The sequence below is a fragment of the Rhipicephalus microplus genome, chromosome 8 (assembly GCF_043290135.1).
Source record: "Rhipicephalus microplus isolate Deutch F79 chromosome 8, USDA_Rmic, whole genome shotgun sequence".
Classification (NCBI taxonomy): Eukaryota; Metazoa; Arthropoda; class Arachnida; order Ixodida; family Ixodidae; genus Rhipicephalus; species Rhipicephalus microplus.
Window position 1 is genome coordinate 44,735,594 of NC_134707.1, and position 18,434 is coordinate 44,754,027.

Genomic DNA, 18,434 nt, shown 5'->3' on the forward strand with positions numbered 1-18,434 from the left:
GGGGTATTTTGCTGAGGTTTCTGACGCATTACTACGCAATTGTAAGTAAAGCGATAAGCACATCTGCAGGCTGTGTCTTGTTCATTAAGAAGTTACCGGATCTGGTAGCGCAAGATACCTTCTCTTGCTTGTCTGGCAGATTGGTTTTCTGTGGATTTGTATATATGAATGTCAGTGACATATTGTGTGTATTTATGCACCAACCATTTGCGAGGAACGTTTACTTTTTTTTCAATGCTAAAAGAGCACTTTACTTTATAATGTAAATCTGTACTACTTGGTGATTTTACCTGCGTTCTCAACGGGTGAGCTTGATCAAATGGACGCGCCATGTACTATAAATGTTGTAGGAGGCTAGCAGAAATCATTACTGAATTCGAGTTAGAAGACGTGGGTGGCGCCTGCATGGAGGGAACGAGTGAAATGCCTTTCACACATTTTCAGGGGAATAGCCATGCACGCCTTGATCGCATTTACGTGTTGCTTGAAACAATAGCGCACTGCAAGACATATGCTGTCTACCCCACACACTTCATTGATCATTGTTTAGATAAATGTGTTATGGGAGAGAAAAAAAGGTGGAACTTTTTCATGTGAGCTGTGGAAGATGAATTTCACGTTGATCACTGACGAATATTTTTAGATCACGTAATGAACTGTATGCATGAAATAAAAATGGGTGATGAAGTTAAACCTGCAGAACAATGGGAAGAGTAGAAGCAGCAAATAAAATGACAAGAAAATGATTGTTCTTGTGCATTGAGATACCGAAGGAAACAGAAAGAAAGAGAACTCCGAATGACCTTGGAAAGACTAATTGACTTGGAGTGCAAGACACGGGAAGAGTATTAAAATTACAACTGCAATATTAAGCAGAAACTTGCCCTGCATGACGAGGAACGCTACCGCGGTGCACTCGTTCGTGCTAGGGCTGATGCTTTAGCTGGTAGAGACGCCAACCACAAGAGCATTGGGGTTGCGAAAAACGAGCGCTGGATGGAATCACATCGAAAAAATAGAGAAGGATGGTCATGAAGTAACCGATACCGACTGCATTTGCGCGTATATTTAAGGCATTCTTAAAACCTTTTAAAGGCGAAGCATTTCTTAGCGAACTTGGGCGAATTTTGCGTATCTATCTATCTATCTATCTATCTATCTATCTATCTATCTATCTATCTATCTATCTATCTATCTATCTATCTATCTATCTATCTATCTATCTATCTATCTATCCACCCCCCTACCACCTTTAGCTCCCCTGGCCGTTTCAATAATCGTATCGATACCAAACTTGGTATAGCAAAACTTGACTGTATGAAAAACATATTTGACTGTTCATAACATGAAAACTATGACATATATGTCATGAATGTCATGATTTACATTGCATGGTCCTGCAGCTCTTGCGGTGGTTTCATTTACATGGGATGTTACAAAACTGGTATGGTGTGACATGATTGCATGGAGAACACAAGTAACAGATCCTAAAATAAATATCATGAGACGCGTGCCATGTAACAAGACTACATGCCGCGCTCATGGCGCGCTGGCGGTCGTTTGATAGCTTCACATATGCCAAATTTGGTATTACGTGACGCCAATGCATGACGAAGTAAGTGATTGGTTCAAACATGATAATCATGAGATGCGTGTCATGTGAGAACATGGGCACATGACACAGTCAAGGCGCTAATACATTTCGACTTAATGCGGTGCGCGTGCTCGCCGGCGTTCATTTCGTCGGGTCATGCTGGCGTTGTCACGCCAGGTGCCGGTCCTGCCATATACTCGCAGGCTCGTGCTGCGCTGCGTTTCTTTGACGCATGCGTGTTTCAGTGCATCCGGCGTCCCTTCGTCATGAAAAGAGAGATAGATGCAGTGTTGTATGGGTAACGCATCGGCGTGAAATGTACCATATTGCATTTCTCGCCGGTTGCCATCGCGCCACGCCAACTGACGCTGGTCGTGACTGGCGTCAGACTTAGAGTGCTCCCGTTTCGCTAACGTAGCGGCGCTGTTCCTAGCGTGCGCCTGCGTCAACGCTACATTGAAGTACACTGGGTCCTTCAGGATGCGCTCGCGGCCGTTTTGCTAGCTCCAATAATACCAAATTTGGTGTTACGTGATGCGTGAATGAATGGCAAAATATACGACTGGTGCAAACATGACAATCCTCACATGCGTGTCATGTAAGAACATGGCAACATACCACGCTCATAGCGTGCTCGTGGCCGTTTCGCTACGTCCACATATACTAAATTTGGTATCATGGGACGTCAATAGATGACGAAAGTGAACAACACATACAAACATGATGATCATGACAGGAAGTTCTGTACGAAATTATTTACCTCCACCTAACGTTGTGCTGATTTTAAAGTGACGTATCAACATTTCTCATTCGTGATGCGCCTATCATAGATTCGCACTGTACGTGGGATCTTAACATTTTCTGCGTGTAGGCAGGTAAACCTAGAAAGATATAAAGCACAATATTCAGGATGCATGCCACAAGGTAGTGAGGAAGGGGAAAGCGGTTTGGAATTATTTATATATGCGTCTGAATTTGAACGGGCGATTGATAAGTTAAATCCCGCCAAATCTCCGGGACCAGATGGCCTTTGTGCCAAGTGGTACAAGTGTTGTAAAATTGAATCGTCTCGTTTACTTGCAGGTGTTTTTAACAAGGCATGTGAGGAAAAGAAATTACCACCGTCCTATGGTGAATCACTTACCATTTTGATTCCGAAGACAGATGAAGTTGAACATCTCAGGCACGTCATAGCATACGGGCCAATCGCACTGAGAAACGTAGACTACAAAATATTATTGAAAATTTTGGTGGTGAGATTTCAGTTAGTAATGAAATATATCGTCGGTCCTCACCAAGCGTGTGGAATCAGAGGTCATTCCATCGTAACAAATGTTCATAAAATGTGGTCCGTGCTCGAATGTGTTGACATCAGTCAAGCTTGTGTGGCCATACTCCAGCTGGATCTGGAGAAAGCATTTGATCGCGTTGCCAACGCCCTTTTGTTTGCAGTATCACAGCGCAATAATGTGGGTAAGATAATTGTAGATGGTGTAGCCATGGCATATAGAAATGGTAGTGCAAGCCTAATTATCAACAAAACATTGCCCCCCCCCCCCACCCATTAGAATTCAGCGCGCTGTGCGTCAAGGTTGCCTTGTTAGTCCACTGTTGTTTTGCATCTGCAGTGAAACATTATGTTGGGGAATATTGCAGAACGACATCATTAGTGGGTTTAGAGTACAATCCTCAGAGGTCAAACTATTCGCATACGTTGATGATGCTGCTATTTGTAGCACTTGCTACGAAGGTATTGAAGAATCAATAAGACTTTCTAAATCATTCGTCGATGTTACAGGAAGCCACATAAACTAGGGTAAATGCTTCGGCATTTGACATTGATATTGGCCTTCAACGCCAGAATATTTCGCAGCCATTAAATAGACAAAAACGCCTGGGAGTTTCGCTCGAGTCATACAAAAGTACTGAGGAACATTGGACACAGCAAACAAAAGAAATGAAAGGGAAAGCGAATAGGTGGATTGAAACTTATCTGTCCATGTTTCCTAGTGCTACTGCATGCAACTGGTTTTTTTTTGTCTAAGCTGTAGTACGTGATGCAAGTGCTGTACTGTTCCCGGGTCAGTTTTCAAAAATACATTGGGTGTTTGCAATAGTTGTGTGGGGGTCTAACTGGGAAAGGTGCAGTCGCACGAATTTGTTATATGGGTGAAGTGTAGGGGCCTTAGGCTGGGACACTTGTTTATAAAACAGTTTAGCTACACAGGCGAGAATCGGACGGTCGGTGAGAAGGAATATTAGCATAGTAAAAACAAAATACAGTGGAAGATTTAACTAACCAAACAAGAATCAGACAGTTTGCCGAGACAAGAATAACATGATTGGTTATTTGCATTGCAGTACACTTGAGTTCAAAACATCAAGATATTTAGAATGATGGACAATGGACGTGATTCATTCCGAAAGATTTCCAGTCTTGTGAGGTTCGGGAAATGAATTACTCATAACATGTGCGAGTTGAACATCGCAAGATTCCTATCTTTTGGCGATGGTCAGATCGAAAGGAGATGTATGATTGAGGGAGAATGAGTTTATCGTGCAGGGTGTGACTGTAATATATTTTGTTCAAAAGACATGTGCAGGAGAATTTACGGCGACAGGTGAGTGACGGAAGCTATAAGGAGTTTTTCATTGAGGTAATACTTGCGGGGTGACTGTATTTGCCAAGGATAAAGCAGACAGAATCATTCTGAATTAGCTCAAGAGCAGCGGTTAGTACACTACTGGATGGGTCCCAAACGGATGCGACATATTCTAGTCTACTTCGTATTAAGGTTTATTGAAGGAAAAGTTTTAAGGGGACAGGGGCAGAAGAAAAGTTGTGTGGGTGATAACCTAACGAACGATTAGCGTCACTAATGATTTTTGTTATGTGAACAGACCAGGTGAGAGTGTTAGTTATGTGAACACCTAGGTAGCGATAGGATATTACGGGTTCAAGAGTGGAGTTGTCAAGCAGATAAGTAGTGCACCATGGAGGAAGAAGATGTGCGGGTAACGCGTAAGACTTTACATTTTGTAGCGTTTACTTCCACTAACCAGGTTTTACACCAGTTAAATACAGATTTAAAATGACCATTCATGCCGAGGTAACAGGTACCAATCACGTATCTTGCCTTACGGGTTGGAATACATCATTTCTTTGTGCATCAGCGCCAAAGAAGCTACACTTACGCAGTTATTTTCCAAGCGGACAATCTTGGATTCCTTAATTTTTTCGCGCGTGATCTTATTATTGTGCCTAGCAATCACCTCAGTTTACTGAATTATGGCTGGCATCTGCAATATCGTCAGGCCATTCGATGATATCAAGCCATTCGACGATTTCTTGTAAGTATTCTGGGAGGGTTCCGTAAAATATATGATGTGAGTAATTACATGCGTCTTTTTAGAATGATTCATGTTCTCACAATCACGGGTTTGTCAGCGAGCAACTATTTCTAGTATAGCAATTCAATCTTTTTTGAAGGTTGTCATGACGGCTTGTGATTTCATGTTACTGCAGTCGATTGTTGCCTGGATACAAACGCATCACCATCGTTGTTCCGAGTGGCAGATGACGAGTCGTACTGCTAAGCGCATCTACAATAGTCCCATTGCTGGCATAAATGTTGGAAGCAGCTCGGAGGGAGCTTTGCGTGATGCAATTGAAAAAAAGAAATAAAAAAACAGTACAAGCGGCTCACACGCACCTAGCTTCCCTTTTCCCACTTACCCCACAAGAACATACTCCTGAATTTTGAATTTTTTTTCTCTATGTTTTTACCATATGATTGTGGATAACTAGATTCTCTAGTCAGATAGTGTCTCATCAGGTTTTTCGTTTTGATGTGCACAGCTCTGGAGCGTAAAACCTTCCCATTCGAGCAATGAGCAAGCTTCTCATTGAGTTGAGTGTCTTTGCACATTGTTTGGTGCATTCCTATGATATGTGTAGCCTCGCACTCCGATATCTTCTCATCACCTTGCCACGTGTTTGTTCAAGTTGGTATTACAGTAGTCACTAAAGCTAGGCTTCAATTACGCAGCTAGCGTAGTTACTTCACCTTCATTTTATGTCTGTGTAATGTCTTCTTGAAAACAATTCACAATTCGTCCTAAAGTAATGCATCATCCACGCGTTTATCGGGCGCATAATGAACAAGGTATTCTAAACTGGAGTAACGCCAAGATGCAGATCGTGGTATGACTATTAGTTAACGTGATCGTACTAAGGTTCTACCATATTGCCAGGCGGCTCTGTAATACCAAGTAAGAAACCCAGAAACACGATTAGCACCGCATGATTTGAAGATAGTAGAAGGAATACATTGTTCGATTAATACCAGCCGAACTAATGAACGTCCATGCGTGACGTGCAATTACTTCGATACCACGGAGTGGCGGTAAGTAATGTGCTCGTTATGCCGGTAAAAAAGAGTGACCAACCGCAGGGCTCTCTCCGTCTTTCTTATAATAATGATTGTATGTTGCCGGTGTACACAGTCTCTTTCATTTTGAACATCTTTCCGCATGATGGCAAGAAACAAAACAAAAAAAGGTTGATTCCTGACGCACCCACTATAGCGATCTCTCTGTTCAATGTACTCTTTGAAACGCGGTTGGAAATGTTCCCCAGTTTTGCCCTCAGTTGCGCATTAAAGTGAAATGTATCTGTATTTTATACAGAAATTTTTCCTTTATATCGACGGTCAAAGCGGTGGGAGCGGTTTTAAATAGAGTGCACACGCAACCAGTTGATCTTCCGGCATAACCTAGTTAATTGCGTTAGGCTTAGTCAGTTCGCTCCTAACGCGTTGTGAGTGTAATTTATTTACACGTACTACCGCCCTATTCTGAGCTATAGCAAAAATTATACGTTATGTGTAGAATACAAATATTTAAAACGCTAAAATATACAAGCAGTGAAGCGTGTATGCTCGTAACAAAACAATAATGAAGATATAGTAAGAAAAGACCCTCTCTCCGGCTGTACGCGGACAATTTTTTGAATTTTTCTGTTTTTGTGCAGTTAGCCTTTGGCGATTTGGGTTATATTGAAGGTTGGCTTATAAGCTGAACATTATGATATGGTTGTAAATGTTGCCTAAAGGTCTATCCCAGGTGAGCGCAGTCCTCAGGTGACAAGCATCATCTTGTCTGCCCGTCTTCAATTTTATTGCGATAGCAATTGTTTGAACAACTCTCGGCTATATTTTGCCCCCGGCACCAGCGTCAGCGTCGATGATGTGGGCGTCCCCGTCAGTCACCGCATATTTATACGTATATATATATATATATATATATATATATAAATAAATATATATATATATATATATATATATATATATATAAATATATATATATATATATATATATATATATATATATATATATATATATATATATATATATATATATATGAAAACACAAAAAATATAAAAATTCATAAAGTGACTTAGGCGCGGCGCGAAATCGAATTTGGGACCTCTGAAACGTCAGTCCCAGGCGTTAACCACAGAGCCACCGACGGGCACTTTTTTTTTCTTTTGTGCATATAAATAATGCAAATAAATGATACGACATATAAATATACAATCAATCGTATCCTAACTATGGTCACGTGCACAAATGCACAAGACACAATTCATACAGTCCAACGAACCTTCAAAAGTCTGATAAACAAACACACAAGTCCAGAAGTCCAAGCCACTCCGGAACAGCGTCGAAAGTTTGTACAGCACTGTGGTCATTGGCTGCCTATTCTCAGAAAACAGACTTTGTCGAGTGAGGTGGCTCAGCATTTTTGTCAACAATGCGGCTCCTTTATAATCAATAAAGGCCCAATAAAATAATTAAATCGTATTCGCTACTTCAGCAAATAATGCGGCACCCAGCGGAAATATAGATAAGCTGTGTGCTGAGGTCCAAATTGTCCAAGCGCCAGTCGTATGCACCTTTTCACAGGAAGGAGAAAAACACCGCCATGATCGGCTGTGCACGGGAGTACAAAGGCTAGGGGCGCAACATTGCCAGTGCATTTTCGAGGGGACGCGCCAATTTGCACAGCCCAAGGAGGGCTATGGTGGTGCCCAGAGAGGCGTTTATGAAAAGGTGAATAGGCACCCAGCAATGCAGTTTACGAGATCTGAGCGTAGCGCCAGAACACAGCCTAGCGAGTAGACGCAATAAACCAAACTTGCACGTGCATATAATTCTGTTTGTTAGTTGTGAGCAAGGGGGTCACGGCTGAATATGTAAGCGACCAGGAAGCATTCTTTGAAAACGTGCCGAAAAGAGCACTGACACTTCAGTGTGTCACAGTGTTCAGCGAGTGTTTCATTTTTTTAGTATCCTTAGCTGTCGGTACCAACACTGCTGAGGCGGCCCAAAGAGCTTCGTCACGCGATCTGGTCCACTGTCGGGGGCCTATACGGTTGGCTGCTGCTGAAAAACATTTATTTACAGATGTTATTTACAGGGAGGGTGGGAACGGTCCTTAAGGGGCCGCCCCGTACAAACACTAGGTGAGCTCCCTCTTTCGGGAGCCCATTGGCGTTGGCCGCGGCCCGGGCACGCTCGACGAGGGCCCGTTGGGCCATCAGGTCAGAGCAGCCGAGCAGGGCGGCCTCCCAGTCCTCCCGCGAAGGGTTGGGTAGTGGGGTAAGGTTTGGGGTTTTTTGGCATGCCCACACCATGTGGAAAATGTCAGAGGAATTTTCCTCACAATGCGGGATCTTCCCCGAGCAAGCGGGGTCAAAGTGTTTTATGAGTGCCGGGCACAATAGAGTTTTAGTATAAAGGCGAAGGAGGATTCGCTCCTCCGCCTTCGTGAGGCCCTTACAGGGTTTCGGATAGACGTTATGTCCGGATTGATAAAATTGTGTGACCTTCTTAAAGGTGTAGGCGGGATTGGGTTCGAGTTCCGGATTGGTTGGGGACGAGGATGGAGTCCGGAGAGTGAGCGCGCAGGCGGCGGCATCGGCCATCTCATTACCATCGAGGTCTGTGTGAGCCGGAGCCCATATGATCGTTCGGTGCGCGGGGGCCCCTAGGTAGCTGCTGTTCTGCAAAATTTTGTAAGCATGGTACGGAATGTATCGCTGTTCAATACTGCGACTGGCACCCTTTGAGTCGGTGATGATGACCCTCGAGTCCTGATCTGCGGCGGCTAGTGCGATGGCGATCTCCTCCACGTGCGTAATGTTATGTGCACGGATTGTGAGTCCATTTACAAGGGTGTTTTGGTGGACAACTGCAGCCGTGTACCAACCACCGTAGTGTGGGCCGGAGGCGTCCACGTAGAATACTCCGAATTTGTGGCCGTAGTGTCGAGCCAAGGCTTCCGCCCGCGCGAGGCGTCGGCCACTGTAGTCGTCTCGGGTCATGTTAGCCGGAAGAGGGCGCACGTGCAAGGAGTATCGCCAAACTTCAGGAATCCGTACGCGCTCTTTCGTGTGTATTGAATGATTGATGTGTAGCCGGGCAAGGAGGCGGCGACCCGACGGTGTTTTAGAGAGTCTAGTATATTGGTTTGTCAAGTGCGCCTCTCTCAGCTCCTTGAAGGTGTTCACCATTCCCAAGCCCAAAAGGCGCTGGGTAGAGGTGCTGACAGGAAGGTCGAGGGCGCGCTTGTAAATTTTGCGCAGAATGACTTCGAGTGCATTCTCGTCAGATTTGCGTAGGTGGAGGTATGGAGCCGAGTACAGGACTCGGCTGGTTAAGAATGCATGTGCCAGCCGCAAGGCATCTTTGCATCGTAACCCCCCGCGCTTGTTGGAAACCCGGCGGACAATCCGGCCCACCTGGTCCCCCACCTTACGCAATTTGACCAATGTTGTGTCTGCTCTGCGATTTTTGTGTATAAAAAGCCCCAGTACTCTAATCTCATCGCGTTCGGGTATTGGTCCGCTGTGAAGGGAGAGGTCGATTTTTGTGGTGCACTTTGGTGAGGGGCGTATGTGCACGAATTCCGATTTGGACGGGGAGCACTGAAGGCCGCAGCGACGGGCATAGTCATCCACGATGTCCGCCGCTTGCTGCAGGCTTGCCTCCATGTCTCCTGCCGAGCCGTGTGACGCCCATTTGGTGATGTCGTCGGTGTACAGCGCATGCTGTATGCCTTCGACTTTCGCCAGCTGAGCGGGGAGTCTCATCATTGCCACATTGAATAGGAGGGGCGAGAGGACCGCTCCCTGCGGAGTCCCTCTCGTGCCTAATCGGTAAGGGCCGTGTTCAATGTCCTGAAACTTAATATATGATTGTCGGTCAGTGAGGAATTGTTTAATATAGTTGAAAGTGTTTTGGCCGCAATCCACCTGTGAGAGATGTGTTAGAGTAATTTCGTGGGTCACGTTATCAAAGGCCGCCTTCAGATCCAAAGCGAGCACAACTTTGTCATTCAGGGGATACTCGACTGGATCGAGGATCTCATGTTCGAGCTGAAGCAAGACATCCTGCGCGGACCAGTGTGGGCGGAACCCGAACATGGTGTCTGCAAATGCATTTTCGGTCTCCAGGAACGCGGACAACCTGTCGCGCACCATCCACTCCATTAATTTTCCCACACAAGAAGTAAGGGAGATGGGGCGGAGAGTGTCCGTGTTGATGGCTTTGCCCGCTTTGGTTATGAAGGTGACCAGGGCGGTCTTCCACTCAATTGGTAGGATTGTTTTCCCGATCCAAATGGAATTGATGTAGGCAAGGAGCATGGTGTAGGCCGAGTCAGGAAGATTGGCAAGCAGTTTCACGGTAATTTTATCCCTTCCCGGCGCCGTTCCTCGCCTCAATTTTGCTAGGGCTGCCTTCAGGTCGTGTAACTGAAACAGTTGATCCAGCTCCGCGTTCTTGGTACCTGCATACGAGTACGCCGGCCCTCGGGAGTCCTGCTGTGTGCATAGATATTGGTCTCGGAGTTTACATGCCAATTTGGCTGTGTCTCCGTCGAAGCTGTGAAATGCTCGTTGCAGATGCTTTTGTGTCTCTTTTCGAGTTTGGGTCGGATCAATCAAGGCGCGGAAGAGGCGCCAGGTACTCCGGCTGGACATTTGTCGAGCGGCCATGTTGCAACGGTCCAACCAGTTAGAGTCAGCGAGCTGGGCCGCGTACTCTGCTGCTCGCTGGGTAAGCTCAGCGATGCGAATTTCGAGCTTTCGGTTGTGTGTTTGCCGGCGCCATCGACGGACGAGGCTGCGCCGGGCCTCCCAGAGGTGAAGGAGGTGGTTATCTACCGCCGGAGTTGCCTCGGAAAGTTTAATTTGTGTTTCTGTGGAGCGTAATGAGGACACCAGTTGCTGGGACCAAGCATGGTATCCTTGCTCCTCAATGGGTGTCGAATTGGCGTATATTTGTCGAAACTTCGTGTAATCGGGTAATTTTGCCTCTCCGTAGGGTCTTGCCAAAGGATAGGTGCGAATGGTGGTGTTGAGTATGCAGTGGTCGCTGCCGAGGGTCTCCTCAGTGTTGACCCAATCCGCATACTGGATGTTTTTTGTGAGGGTAAGGTCCGGACTTGTGTCCCGGGTCACGGAGTTACCCACGCGAGTTGGGTAGGCAGGGTCGGTGTGAAGAGTTAGGCCCAGCGTGGACATAAGTTCCGCCAATTTACGTCCACGTTTATCTTCACGTGCATACTCCCAGAGTGTGCTGGCGGCATTAAAATCACCCACGATCACCAGAAGGTCCCAGCCTGCAGCCTTTAAGGCGCGGCTAAAAAGGTCTGCGAATGTAATGTTGCTTAGTTTCGGTGAGCAATAAATGTTTAGCACGTGCGGTGGCGGGTCCTGTTTACGCAGCGGAAGGAGTGTCACCATCACGTACGAGAAAGCTGGCTTAAGGTCGAGATCAACTAGGTTGGCCGTATAGTTTTTGTGCACGCAGATACAAGATAAAGGGTCCTGCTGAAACGTAGTATAGTTTGTGAGTGTGGCAGCACTCCCTGGCTCCTGGAGGGCTACCACAGCAGGAAGGTTTTGAAATGCTGCGAGGAAAAGCCGGAGGTTGGCGCGCTTAGTGTGAGCCTTAAAGCCCCGACAATTCCACTGGGTGATTTGGATGGGAGTGGCCGTATTGGATCTATACGGTTGGAGCATGATAAAATAGTGCCACTCGTGAAGAAGAAAAAAAACGCACGGCCAAGCAGATTTCTTCTTTCCAGGTTAAGCACCAGTGTTAACTTGTTAATTAGAACCTATGAAATGACCATTGTATTCAGTGACTGCATGTCGCTGCGGCGTCCTAAGTATGTAAAGAAATTTTGCAGAGACGCGGTGTGCCACATGCATCACAAACACAACGCGACCAATTCAAGAACGCCACTTGCGCTTGCGTGACCACTGGTGCCGACTAAAATAAGATTTTCCGCATCAACAACCCCCTCCCTTTCTACAAAGCAGCACGAACTGCAATCACACTGCAGAATACTCAATATTTGTGTTAGCGATAGTGGACGCGGTGACTTCTGTGCATCCGCCATGCTGTAACTCCGCAGCGCCCTCTCATGTTCATTTGAGTTGCGAATAGCGCAATATTGTAACAGGTCTTTTTTAACGGTGAAAACCTAACACCATGAGCTGTAATAGGTAATTCTCCTTTTTTTATGATTCTCTTCAGAATATTCAAGAAAAGACACGCATCACAGCAATGATAAAACAATGCTCGATTGTTCCAGGCTCGTTGCACAATCCGCATTTCGTAGACAAGGGCACGTATGTACTTTTTGCATGAAGGCACATCTTTGTAGGTAATGTGGAAATCTGTACCTTAAAGAAAATCGTTTTCGCTGCTGGCGATATACACAATTTATGCACATGGTAGAACACATTATGACTAGTTCGAGATAAATTTTGCTGTCGGTAAACAAGTTCAGGAAAAAGGGTGCAGACAAGTGCAGGCAGCAGTGAGTGTCGTTTTGTATACACTATGTATATATTATGAAGTGAATTTGGCTTTCCAAAACTGCACGACTTCAATGATCTTTTTCAAGAAACCACAGAATTGTGACTTTCCAGCCACTTTTGTAATGACGAAAAAATGAGGAGGTAAACAAGTAGATTTTGGATAACAGCCAAAAGAAAAGGGTGACACTTTTCATTAAGGTAAAAAAAATCGCAACACCAGTTATCGTACAAACAAATGCACAAGACTAAACCCCCCCTTCTCAAGGGAAAGAAAAAGGTTCTCTTAGCATGGCTTCCCATGAAGAACCCCAAATGAAGAGGGCAAATATTTTGGGAAAAGCCTGGATATGTACGCGAGAGCAATGCAATACTTGTAGTATGTGGACAGGCTTTGATGCAAGAAAGATGCTGCATGCTTTAGCTCGCGAAAAAAATTTTCGTCCGTTCATTCGTTCTTGCGTTCATCCATCTGTCCATGCGTTCATCCATCCATCCGTCCGTGCCTCCAGGCACCCGTTCATGCGCCCGTTCGTCTGTGCATGTCTGTCTCCATCCGCGTGTCTCTCCATTCGTCTGTCCATCTAGTGAACACTCCAAGTACCGCAATCTCACATTTTTCCATCATATATTCATCATATAGAAGTACCGCCAATCAGCGGACATTCCAAGTATTAAACAAGAGGTGGCACGGCCGGACTAGCAGAGTGGCATGCACGCACTCTCTTACAGCCTGCGCTTCGTGTATAGTTGCCACCTCTCACTGCTTCTAGTTCATGGCACTACGGCCCAACCCTCGGAACAGCTGTGTGTTTAGAAAAAGTGTTGAACAATTCAGATAACTTGGTACTCTACTATAGTAGAGCACAAAGCAGTCCCCTGAGCCTCGATGAGTAAACTTAGGGCCAGTGCTTGTTAAGACCAAAAAGGTTACGCCTAGCGAGTTTAACGTGGCAACCCTTTCTGGTCGTATAGTGATCAAAGTGCGTCCTTCTGATATTAGTTTTGCTCAGTAATCTTCAAATTCAAGGCAAGTGTAGTTGAACATTAAGTCAACGATACTCGTCTGTGTTGGTTATTTCATCAGAGCCAACACTCTTCTTTATGATTACCGTGCGTTGCTTTCCTCCACATTTCAAGTAAGTGCGCTCGTGCCGCTTTACTAGTCCGGCCGTAGAGGTGGCTACCTGCTGCTATGACGCATCCCTACTACAACTACATACATCGCGGACGCTCGACTCTTGGCTTAAGGAGCTTTCCTCCTACAACAGCAAGCTCAACGTTCAAACGGCAAGCTATTTATATCTGCCACTTACCGCTGGTTACGGGCATCTCGGGGGAACTTTTATGTTTTTAGCATTACCAGCAAGATGGTGCCATAAGCGTGCGTCGCCACATCGTCAAGACGTGGCGGTGTGCTCTTTCATCTCCCACGCGTACTTTGCTTCACGGAGAGGAGGAGGTAGACGCTTACTCGCGCGCCTTTATCTTGCGGTCGGGAGGATCATACGTCTTGGCTGGCGTTTGGCTTTCACCGGAACGATTCCGTTGTAGTTATCGGGCATACAAAGGTCACTGCAATTGTTGCATAGTCTTTGCTTGTGAAAAGAGCTCATTTTTCAGATACAGCGAAGTAACAACTGTGACGCTTATTTGCGTTCATCTGCACCTGCTAGCACATTTCATGCGTTATTTGTGTGTGAGAAACGTGAGGCATGGTTCGATCTGCTTGCCATTGCACGCGTCACCTGCCAATTTGTTGCTCTCTCGTCCGCCTTTGTGGCGAGGCTGTGACTTTTTGTAGTAGTATCGCAATCGTGTTTCGGTGGATGCTGTACAGTAATAACTTGTTTCTGACTTAGTTTCAAGGAGTGCTGCACGCAGTGGCAACGCAAAGATTCTTCCTACCACAATCGAGTGTGTAAAATATCGCCAGCTTTGCGAAGCATCACATGGATATTCTTCTTTACCGTGTTTGCCGCGTAAAGACATGCAGTAATGAAGCGAAAGGTTACCCTACGTGATGTGCTGATGGGCGTGATGACGAGGCCTTAGGAAAGAAAAGAGATGATGACACGAGATGATAGTTCTTCGCGGCACTCTACTATCGCACCACTTGCCCTCCATATTATTTGAAAGTTTTTTTTTTGCCATGAGGATCAACGGTGTTCTTGAGATGGCAAGCCAATTTGTTGGGGTTTCTCGCGCAGACTCGCGTTCGATATATAAAATACTCTCTCAGTCTGTTGCTCGATGTAACTGAAGATTTTTCTATGCCTTAACGTGAAAGCATCGCCATGTTCAAAAAGTGTTCAAGTAAAGGATAACTTGATTTAGCTGAGTTTGATATGGCATGGCTTGACTGTTTAACTTTAGCCATATTTTCTGTAGCAGACACTTCGGGATGTGGATGTCTGAAGATTAATACTATTGCGACCGCAGGTTTCGAAAAGGAGGGTATGGTGGCAGTTAACAGTTTGCTGCTGATCGCTGGACTGCTGGTGAGCTTTTGTAAAGAAAGCTTCGAAGCTGGAGGATGGATAGAAGACCGAACTCCGAACCCAGTTATGTACCGTCATTTAGCAGAGTTCGCCTACGTGGAACGAAAGGGTCATAGAATCCGAGGCATGACCTTTCGCGTAACGCAAGCCAGATGGAAGGTATGTTTTCGAAGCGCGTAAACCTGAAATCTTCCTCATGCATGAAGTTTTCCTCTTTAGAAAAAGCCCACACAATTGATTACTAGTATATGCAGGGTATTCAATCTATCACGCAGCGCAATTCGAAGGAGAGGATTGGTGTTACGTGAAGCACACTTTGATCATAATTTTGCAAGAATTTTTTAGTAGCAACCACAAAATTTTTCGCTAATAATAAATAAGTATGTCTTTATATATCTCTAAATATGCTCCCCTAATTAGCAAAGTGTCACTGAGGAAGATGGGCGCATGTGGAAAGTTTCACCTGTATGCGCCACTGAACAATGTTGCAACTGTGGGATAATTTTTTCTGTGCAATAAATAACGCGTGAATGCACTCCTACCGGCGAAAAAAAAAGCTAAGCCCTTATGATGCTTACTGCAAGCCTGATCCTTAAATACTATTTCAGGTCACAAACATTCTTCGCCACGCTGTATGGCAGCTTTATATGGCGCGAAAAAAAAAATGCCTGGGCGCACCCTTTGTGGAGAGGGCGCGCGTCCTTGTCCCTTTCAGCAGATAACAGGTGTGGCCGCCGCGAGCCGAAAGGTTTTTCATAAGCTTTGTATCTGTGATTGATTTTTCTAGCCCTTCCTAACGGGGATAACACCCCAGACATTGCTATTAATCGGCTTTTCAAAAATAATTGTAGTTTACAATTTAATATAGTGTGAAAATGACAACTAAACAAGCGGAAGTGAACTAAGAAAAAGAGCTTTATATGCAAGCCTTGTTTACCGTTGCAATTCATTGACAGAAAAGAATCCATGGGGCGCATTGGGAACATTGCGATGAGCTTTTTGTCCTGCGACCAATTGGCTTCACTACTTTGTGTTAAAAAAAGCCCTTGGTCAACTGCTTTTTGTTGCTTGTTTTGCTGTACATTGCTTAGATATTCATTACCTGTTTAGACCGAGCATCTGTTACTTGCTGACATGGAACAGCTTGAAAACACTCGCATGTGTTGTTCCTTTTATTGACTCTTTCTCTCCACACAGTATACGGAAGGAATGATGTACAATATTGGATTCCTTGTCTACGTCGAAAATAGGGTACGTTAAAATACACTTCAAGCACGGTAACTTGAAAGAATGAATGTGAGATTCCCTATGTTGGTCTTTGTTGCCTGCATATTTGCATGTTGCTGTGAGACGCAAGAATGAACGTCTCTGTTTGCTTAAGCTTGAGCACTAAAGCTACAATGCCTCATTTTTCCTAAAAGAGTGATAGCACTACTATGCCTCAATGTACAATGCTTCACATTATTATTGCTTTTATTTATTGTTTTGTTGTCTCTTTTTCTGAGCCCAGAAAAACATTTTTAAAACATCTTACTCCTATATTTCAGCTTTCGTAGCTGTGTGGTTTAATTAATATATAATAAAATCAGCTATTACTTCGACGTATAAGAAACAGAGTGAAAGACCGCCATGTTAAAATCTGGACACAGAGGTCGCGTAAACTGTATTTGAGTTGCCTCTGTGACAATTTTCTCGTCCCCCTGTGGCTGGATTTATATATACCACAAGTTTCAGTAAACAGACATCACCGTATGACGAACAAGATTTGTATGTGATTGCAAGATTACGAAGCAATGCATGCTAGCTCAACGACATACCCTTTCACAAAAGCAGACTGTTGTCATGTTCTTGCATGGCACGCGTGTCATGGTTATCATACTTGCACCAGTCATGTACCTTTTTCATTCATTGACGTATCCTAACACCAAATTTGGTATATGCGGAGCTAGAAAAATGGACACGAGCGCATCCTAAAGACCCTATATATCCGCGCGTATGTGCCAGTGGTGAGGACAACGAAGCAGCGCGAGTGTCCTTGGCCGAGGGCAAAAGACGAAGAAGTCATTGCAGTCTGTTTCCTGCGATCGATAAATCGTATTTGTTTGAGGCGCTTTGTGTGCCCGTCAATCTCGCGTCGTCACACTGGTGGAGGTGCTGGGTACGTCTTCATGCTTGGCACCCCTTCGCGGACCCGACATTCAAGCCTGGAATCACTACCACCCGTCGACACACTAGTCCACCGTTCCAGCCGCCGTCTGCGAGGCCTAGCTTCCGAGCTCAATCCCTTTCCAGAAATTGCCAGCAATCGCTTGCCTCTTTCAACCACCATGGCCACTGCAGCTACATCGCACATGACACTTCAGAATCCTATGATTTCTGACTGCTTTCATGGTGAGACCTATGAAGATGCACAAGACTGGCTGGACCAGTTCGAACGGTGCGCGAAGTACAACTAGTGGGCCACCCCAGAAGTCAAGCTCGCGAATGTGTACTTCTACCTGAAAGACAACGACCAGACGTGGTACATCAACAGGGAAAGAAGCATGGCTACGTGGGACGACTCCCGCAAACAGCTGATTGACACCTTCAGTAGTCTTGACAGAAAGGAAAATGCGCAACGTCTCTTGGAAGCTCGAAATCAAAAACTAAACGAGAGCGTCGCTATATTCGCCGAGGACATGACCCGTCTTTTCGGCAGGGCGGATCCCGAGATGCCGGAAGACAGGAAGCTGCGGTATCTAATGCGAATCGCGAAGGAGCAACTGTTTGCTGGGCTTGTGAGAAATCCGCCAACAACAGTAGCTGAGTTCACGAAAGAAGCCACAGCTATTGAACGGGCCCTACAGCAACGGTACCGCCAGCAGAACCCGGTCAATGTTCGAGCGAGTAGCCCTGTTACGACTGCGGCGAGCCTCTGCGACAACGAGAGGCCTCTGCGGGAAGTCATCCGGGAGATTTTGAGGGAGGAGCTTCGGCAGCTTGGTTTAATTCCAGCAACTGAACCGACGCCGGCATTGTCTTTTGTCGCTGATGTTGTCCGGGATGAGGTCCGCCAGGCTCTCTTTTCATCCGGCTATAATGGTGTGCGACGACATTTTACTTATGCTGATGCAGTCCGACACCCCGTCGTCGCGCCTTCAGCACAGCAGACTCCAATGACTGGACCACCACCAACCCTGCAAACAAAGCCACTGTCAGCACCGACCACTTTCGCAACCTCACCGATTCCTCCGATAAGACGAATGCCGTATAACCAACATGCCCCACAACGTGGCCCCACAACATGGCCCAATAGTGAGTGTCCACTTACCTACCAGCGTCGGAAAACCAATTTGTGGTGTACCGCTGACCGTCGACCGGTATGCTTTCATTGTGGTGAAGCTGGGCACGTCTACAGAGATTGCCGTTATCGCGACGCTCAGTACTCGAGATTTCCTCGTTACC

General features: G+C 45.6%; 2 protein-coding genes across 4 annotated transcripts in view; one reads left to right on the plus strand and one right to left on the minus strand.

Annotated features, from left to right (window-relative positions):
* Nucleotides 1-4,080: 4,080 nt before the first annotated feature.
* Nucleotides 4,081-18,434, plus strand: part of LOC119185276 (uncharacterized) — a 28,531-nt gene continuing 14,177 nt past the window's right edge. The window contains exons 1-4 of one of the 3 annotated variants that reach the window (XM_075871661.1): nucleotides 4,081-4,215; nucleotides 12,206-12,300; nucleotides 14,932-15,149; nucleotides 16,188-16,241. In XM_075871661.1, the coding sequence (XP_075727776.1) occupies nucleotides 14,949-15,149; nucleotides 16,188-16,241 (255 nt within the window). In that variant the 5' untranslated portion in view covers nucleotides 4,081-4,215; nucleotides 12,206-12,300; nucleotides 14,932-14,948. Of the gene's footprint in view, nucleotides 4,216-5,780; nucleotides 6,001-12,205; nucleotides 12,301-14,931; nucleotides 15,150-16,187; nucleotides 16,242-18,434 lie in introns of those variants that run through there. The other 2 variants (XM_075871660.1, XM_037434362.2) reach the window with 2 other exon arrangements.
* LOC142768255 (uncharacterized) lies at nucleotides 7,996-8,982 on the minus strand. Its single transcript, XM_075870206.1, has 2 exons — nucleotides 8,117-8,982; nucleotides 7,996-8,041 (listed from the first exon to the last, which is right to left on the minus strand). Exons 1-2 carry the CDS (start codon nucleotides 8,980-8,982, stop codon nucleotides 7,996-7,998), a joined length of 912 nt encoding a protein of 303 aa, XP_075726321.1.